Source organism: Stegastes partitus, unplaced genomic scaffold (genome assembly GCF_000690725.1).
Source record: "Stegastes partitus isolate 25-593 unplaced genomic scaffold, Stegastes_partitus-1.0.2 Scaffold699, whole genome shotgun sequence".
NCBI classification, from domain to species: Eukaryota; Metazoa; Chordata; class Actinopteri; family Pomacentridae; genus Stegastes; species Stegastes partitus.
In genome coordinates this window covers 61,165-68,718 of record NW_007578430.1, presented here as the reverse complement: position 1 = coordinate 68,718, position 7,554 = coordinate 61,165, and the positions used below count along the sequence as shown (strand labels likewise).

The window sequence follows — 7,554 nt, the reverse complement described above, 5'->3', positions numbered from 1 at the left end:
TATTTCATTATTGTCTTCTCTGGTGTTTCCTTATTACCTGATATAAACGTGATAGCGTCAGATTGTCAGTCCCTGCGTTTTATTCCCAACATGACCTTGGATGTCGGAGGTTGCTTTTACTTTTTTATTGCAGTTTTTTTTTTGTCTGTTATCTGCATTAACAAACCTTTATAACCAGATGACTGTTCTGTCCTGCATCTCACCTCCTCTTTCTGTTTCGCTGCAATTCAGAGAAAAGGGGGCGGGGGCCAAGAATTTGCAAAACCAAAGTTGGATCCGTTTAAAGTTAGATTTTGTCGTTTGGGNAAAAAAAAGCTGTAAAAGAAAAATAAATTCTTCAAAAATTAAAACACTTTGTCACCTGCCTGACAAAAAACAATAATATTATATTATCGTTAACTGCATTTCTTTGCTTTCTGCGTCTGTAGTCTTTTAAAGATTACTTTTTATTTTAATTATTGTTGTTGTTGTTGCACAAAACAGATCATGTTATTTTTTTACGTGTGAAGTCACATTAAGGTCACTGACGTTCATACGTTTGTGTTTCGGTCAAACAACGTTACATAAATACTTTCCACCGTAGAACCTGACGTCTTGGGCACCGCGCCCTGGTTTTAATCCTCCTCTTCACAATAAATCATGGCATTGTGTTTTTAAAAAAAGATCCAGGACGAACCGGTGCGTCTGGTTTTGTTCTCCCAGGTGATCTGTCAGCTGCAGGTATTTCTGAGACATGACAGCTTCTCAACGCAGACATCCACCGTGACAGGACGCTGAAAAGTCAGAGCGCTCTCATAAGTCAACAGGTAAACTTATTTATTTGTTTGTTTGTTTGTTTTTTGACCCCAAAAGGTCAGTCTAAATGAGGACATTTCCTGTGTTATACATTGATCATCATACAAGGTAAATAGAAGTTTTATTTAGAAAGTACATGGTTCCTTTTAACTCACAACAACTTCACTTTAACTGTATTTTGTAAGAATGAATGGACCTAAAAGAAGAGTTGCACTTTTAAAATCTCATTAAATATACGTTGCAGATACGTTATGACGCGCAGGAGATATTGTAATTTGAGCAAACTCACATGCACTCATGTGTTTATTATTATCCACAAAGATTCAGTTTTCTATTCATGTGTGTCTGGTATCTAGTCTGTGTGGTAATTATTATGAAACATAATGAGTTTGTTGAGGGCAAATCAGCTTTTTTCGATGCTCTAAGGTGTAAATATAACACTGTAGCTGTCAGGTTTCATTCGGTTGTCTGGGACGAAACCACAACAAATTACGTCTTTCCTAAAAATGACTTGAAAGTTGATGGCAACACGATGAAGCGAACAGCTAGCCTCACAGAAAACTAGTGTGAACTGTACGGTTTCCTTGTATGTGATCAGATGTGACAGTAATTAGAGCTATAATAAGAACTCTACTTCCTCCTGTAGGCTCCACCATGTCGTCTAAACTGGTCATCAGGCAGCCTCAGCCAGTCATGGATTCCCGAGACTCTGAGGAGTGGGGATCTGGGATATGTGACTGCTGTGACGATGTGCCCGAGTGTAAGTCACCTTTAGCTGTCCTCACACAGGTGCTGGACGAGGAACTAATACTACTATTACTATAGTATCGTAGGTGTTGGTAGTACAGTACAGTACAGTACAGTTCAGTACAGTACAGTACAACATAGTATAGTACAGCATAGTACGGTATAGTATAGTATAGTATAGTATAGTATAGTATAGTATAGTATAGTATAGTTTAATGTAGTATGGTACAACATAGTGTAGGATAGTATAGTATAGTGTAGTGTAGTGTAGTGTAGTGTAGTGTAGTGTAGTGTAGTATAGTATAGTAGGTGTTGGTAGTACAGAATAGTATGTGTTAGTAGTATAGTATAGTATAGTATAGTATAGTATAGTATAGTATAGTATAGCATAGCATAGCATCGTTTAATGTAGTATAGTACAACATAGTATAGTATAGTATAGTATAGTATAGTTTAATGTAGTATGGTACAACATAGTGTAGGATAGTATAGTATAGTGTAGTGTAGTGTAGTGTAGTATAGTATAGTAGGTGTCAGTAGTGTAGTATACTGTGGTACAGTATTAGGTTTTAGTCCAACATAATGTAGTATAAAACATGACCGATCATTTTTACTTTAATCTCATAAAGGAAAGCTACACTCTAATGTAAAGGATTGTAAAGGTGAAGAACTCGAAACGACAGAAAAGATAATTTAATCATTTCCTCATATCTTCATTTGTAGCTCTCCTAGTCTTATCTCATCTTTTTTCTTTTCCGGCTGTTTTTCCCGCCTCAGGCTGTTTTGCTTTCTGGTGCTGCCCCTGTTTCGCCTGTATAACCACCAAAGCTTACGGTCAGTGTCTCTGCCTCCCCCTGCTGGACATCTTTGGCGCCATCCCGCCCATCACCATGTCCATGAGGGTCTCCATGCGGCAGCGATACGGCATCAAGGTAAGTTTTTATTCTTGTTCTTATTTTGTTCTCAGCAAGAACCCTGTCTATTTCATTTGTTCTCCCACTTGGCTGGCAGCTGAGCACTTCATGAGTGAGAACTTCTCCCCTCAGCTACACAGTGGTTGATTTGTTGATTTTCAACCTTATATTGGGGTTTTTCTTGTTTGTTTTTATTTCTTTAGTTTGGAGCAGATCTCCTGAAACCACAGAAAATCCCCAGTGTAGAAAATTCACCTCAACAACAACCCCAAAGGCTCTAGTATAGTGTAGTCTAACAGTATAGTACAGTGTAGCATAGCGTAGCACATTATGGCATAGTATAGTATAGTACAGCATAACATAGGATAGCATAGCATAGCATGGCGTAGTACAGTAGAGTATAGCAAAATGTGTTCAGTTATTGCTTGTTTTAGGCACTGTAACTGTAATTTGATCAGCTTGACGTGGCTGTTTGCTCTGCAGGGCACCATGTGTCGGGACTGCGTCTACGCAACCTGCTGTACGTCCTGCACCTGGTGTCAGATGTCCAGAGAGATGAAGAGAAGAAAAATCCCAATCGTTCTGGTCAGCGCCAAAAACACATGACCTGTCTCCTCAGTCACCAGCAGGGCTGCCACACGGTTCGATAAACCGCAGTCTGCACGGCGCGCCAATAACTTTGAACTGCAGCCCTTTGAGAGAGAATCGTGAAACATCGGTTCATGGAGCGTCACTGACTGAAAATCTGTAACATAACGCCTGTAATGTAGCTTTATGAGGGTTAGCTGGGATGCTAACGTGTTGAATGGAGCATCAGAAATGATTGCTCCCAAATGATTGTTTTGTAAATGTATTATGAACAGAGTTCAATATTAGTTTTTCCCTCTGAGACAAAAGCAAACCAACAAATGACCTGTTTATAGCAATTGTCTATGTGAGCATCTCATTATCTGGGCGTCTCTGTTTAATAAAAATAGTTAAAAAAGAAAAAAAAAAAAAGTCTGGAAATAAAATCTGCTTTGTACATTTTTTTTAAACATGCATTTCTATTTTTTTTATTTCTATTATTTTTATATCTAGCACTATTTTTAATGTCTGGTGGCTATTTAGAATTAATTTAACTGAATTAGTCACATGGATATATTTTTTGGGGGGTTTTGGTTCCTTCCCATCGTTGCCAGCATCTTGCTCAGAGGAAGTCCAGAGGCTNAATCTGATGCCATTTTCCTCAAAAATACACACTTTGAAGTACATCAAAGTTATTAAAACCAATCCAGTGTATCTACTGAACAACTGAACAGCCATGTAGTGCATTAAAAAGGCATTTCTGCATCCAAGCTTCATGTTTTTATAAAAAAAAAAAGTTTATATCCTTTTTTACACTACATAGCATAACATCGTACATTTATGTATACTAAGTTGCAGTATAATGTAGTTTAGTATCAACCCAGTCTCATGGCAAGTCGTTAAATAGTCACGAAATTTAATCTATTGTTTCGTGTCATGGGACATGATTTACACGACTTTTTCGTGTTCCCCAGCACGAATTTCAAACCAATACATTTCAATTGGAATTGTCTTTCATGTCTGGGACACTTTTTTCCCCATCAAACAGCGCATATACTGTGATGCTTTTGTCTTTCTTTTCTTCCCACAGTCAGGCATTAACCAATTACATAGTAATAGTTATTAGTGTGGACGGGCCATAGCAGTAAAATTGGTTAAAAACATCACAGTATATGTGCTGTCTGATGGGGAAAAAATGTGTCCCAGAAATGAAAGATAATTCCAATTGAAATGTATTGGTTTGAAATTTGTGCTGGGGAACACGAAAAAGTCAGGCAAATCGTGTCCCAGGACACGAAACAAAAGATAAAATTTCGTGACTATTTAATGAATTGCCGTGAGACTGGGTTGATAGTATAGTATAGTATAGTATAGTTATGAACCTTGTTTCCCTTCATGGTAGTCTTCCTCTCTATTTACCAGAATCCGTAAGAGACTAAACTCCAACAAACCTGAACCTGGACCTGAACCCAGCTGTGTGTCCTTTAAGAGCGACCAGTCATTGGGTCGCCTCATTGATTATAAAGAACATCAACCTCCTGCCATTAAGAAGTAAGTTGTAAAACACTCTCCTTTATGACTGTTGATGATATTTATCTTGGTATGTTTTCATCACATGTAATTTAAGTGTGAAGTCCCAATCTGATGCCATTTTCCTCAAAAATACACACTTTGAAGTACATCAAAGTTATTAAAACCAATCCAGTGTATCTACTGAACAACTGAACAGCCATGTAGTGCATTAAAAAGGCATTTCTGCATCCAAGCTTCATGTTTTTTTTGTGTTCATTTTCTTTTTGATGCTACATAGCATAGCACCATGCATTTAAGTACACTATGTTATAGTATAGTATAGTATAGTATAGTATATTAAAGAAGAGTATAGTCCACTCTGTTCATGTTCATAACATAGAAGCTTATGAACCTTGTTTCCCTTCATGGTGGTCTTCCTCTCTGTTTACCAGAATCTGTAAGATTTATGGCCAAACATGTGTGTTGGGATGTAGGGACTCTGTAGATTGGACTTGTTCTCCTGCATCATGTAAATGCTTAATCAGATCAGGATCTGGACAGTTTGGAGGCCTTGTCAGCACCTTGTACTCTTGGTTGTGTTCCTCGAGTTGTTCCTGAGCAGATCTCTGTCCTGACACAAGAGGTTGTGAGTGATGTTGCTATGGAGGGATGTATTTGGTCTGCAGCAATATGTAGGTTTCAACTGCAGGAGCTCGGGGCAGGTGTGAAGTGGCGCAAACATTTATGAATTCATCTCAGGCAGTGGGGGACAAGACGAGCAATATGGTAGGCTACTAAACTTATCAGAAGAGGGCATATGAGTGTGGGTTTCTTCACTGAGTGCTCAAAATACAAGTACCTTATGTTTGTCTGAATTCAGAACTAGCCCAGCTAGTGACTGCTGTGAACAGGGTAGCTGACAACTAAATGGTAAATGGGCTGCACTTCACAACTTTGGGTTCAGTGTCTTGCCCAAGGACACTTCGACTGTGGAGGGCTGGGGAATCGAACCACCAACCTTGTGATTATAGAACAACCACTCACCACCCGAGCCACAGTCGCCCCAAGGAGGGAAAGTCCATGTCACAACTTGGAAAGACAGCCGACGGGAGGGAATAGACCCCACTGGGGCTCGCATGGGTTAGCGCCCCAACACAGCAGTGACAACTCACTGCTGTGTTGGTTACAACCAAACATGGTACAACCAATACGGGAATAATACCCCTGGAGTCTACTAGAGGAGAGGTGGAAGATGACTCACAGGAAGATTACACGGCTACAGACCATGGAACGGACAAGACTATACACTGGAAGAACAAGCTAGTGGAAGACAGGGGCATGGACCGATCCTCCCAAACAAGAACTCCAGACAACAGCAAGTAGGATGAGAGCATTAATAGAGAGCCGCAGTAGAATGATTGAAGAAAGGAAGCTGCAGATTTGTCCTTGTGGCTGACAGAAAGCAAAGGCCTTAGAACGCATCAAGGGAGGAAGAAGTGTGTGATAAAGGTAGTGCAGAGTCGCTGCATCGATCAGTGCTTCTTGAGAAGTCAGTTGGCATCGACTGAAGTCCAGCGACAGGTGGAAAGCCACAGTTCGCAGGATATCAGTGACCCTGTCACATCCCTAGGGGGTGGCGCTGTAGAAGGCGATGCAGATGGTACTGACGCCAGCCTGCCAGCCAGAGAGAGGAGCTGTGGGCAACAACCTGAAGTTAGATGGCCAAGGGCAAATGACAGAAAACATTGGGATACAGTAAATAGGCATCTGATAGTGTTGTTAGATGGGCTAAGGAGTCAAGCCCTCGAAAGGGTGCTAATGATTGGGAGGTGCAGGTAGATTTGGGAGGAAAACTTTTGGCACCACACGGGATAGTTTGCGCAAACCTCATTCCTGACATAGTGCTATGGTCAATTAGTCAGTGGAAAGTCTGCAGTCAGAACACGCTCAAATGTTTAGGTTGCTCAGGTTCAGCTTGTGTTTGTCCTTGTGTAGATAGAGATACTGTGAGCTAACTGTTGATGTTTGGTCCACAGAGCCAAATGGGAGAGCTCAGAGGTTCCCAGTGCTCAGTCTGTGGAGCATCATCACCTGGACTCCATTTTCATGGTGTGTACCACAACTACTGTTCCGTTGTCTACACAGGCATCTCCACGCTGCACTTTGTAGAAAACTAGCCTGTCACTGTGTCCAACATGGATCTGATGTTTGACTCCATATCTTCAATCTGGTTTTCAGCTGCTGGAGGAAAACATTGTCAGTTTTGTGAAGAAGGAGCTCAGGAAGATCCAAATGGTTCTGAGTGAAAATTACCCAGAATGCTCAGCGAGTCAGGGTGAGGATGAAGAGCAGAGGAGCAGCAGAGAGATGTTTCATCAGATCACAGAGCACTTCCTGAGAAGGATGAAGCAGGAGCAGCTGGCTGAGCGTCTGCAGAGCAGTAAGAGGATTTCTCTAGACATAAAACCTTAACAGCACATTTACTAAAGAGATGCACCAGAATATGTTCACATGCTCCGTGTTTAGGTGAATGGACTGTTGCAATATTTACTGTGTAATTTACTTAGTGATGTTAAATGTTGTGTTTTCACTCAGAACTCATCGCTCCAATTTGTGGACGTAAACTTAAATCTAAGCTTAAGGAGAAGTTCCAGAGAGTGTTTGAGGGCATCGCTAAACCAGGACAGCCAACCCTCCTGAATGAGATCTACACAGAGCTGCACATCACAGAGGGAGGGACTGCAGAGGTCAATGAGGAACATGAGGTCAGACAGATTGAAGCAGCAGCCAGGAACCCAAACAAAGCAGAAATAAGCATCAGACAAGAAGACATCTTTAACGACCCATCTGGAAGAGACCAACCAATCAGAACAGTGATGACAAAGGGAGTGGCTGGCATCGGGAAAACAGTGTTGACTAAGAAGTTCATGCTGGACTGGGCTGAAGACAAAACCAACAAGGACATCCAGTTCATGTTTCCATTCAAGTTCAGAGAGCTGAATGTGTTGAAAGAGAAAAA

General features: G+C 40.9%; 1 protein-coding gene across 3 annotated transcripts; it reads left to right on the top strand.

Moving 5' to 3' along the window:
- Positions 1–705: 705 nt before the first annotated feature.
- On the top strand, positions 706–3,659 carry LOC103363898 (cornifelin homolog B-like). 3 transcript variants are annotated; one of them, XR_520519.1, is made up of 5 exons: positions 706–806; positions 1,442–1,555; positions 2,320–2,474; positions 2,940–3,289; positions 3,443–3,659. XR_520519.1 is itself a non-coding variant. In XM_008290851.1 (4 exons), the coding sequence occupies exons 2-4, from the start codon at positions 1,450–1,452 to the stop codon at positions 3,060–3,062; spliced, it is 384 nt and encodes a 127-aa protein (XP_008289073.1). In that variant the 5' UTR covers positions 706–806; positions 1,442–1,449; the 3' UTR covers positions 3,063–3,290. The 3 variants fall into 3 exon arrangements, 2 of the variants coding, with proteins under 2 accessions (XP_008289073.1, XP_008289072.1); XM_008290851.1 differs by lacking the exon at positions 3,443–3,659 and having other exon boundaries at positions 2,940–3,290; XM_008290850.1 differs by lacking the exons at positions 2,940–3,289; positions 3,443–3,659 and having other exon boundaries at positions 2,320–2,926.
- The last annotated feature ends 3,895 nt before the right edge of the window (positions 3,660–7,554 follow it).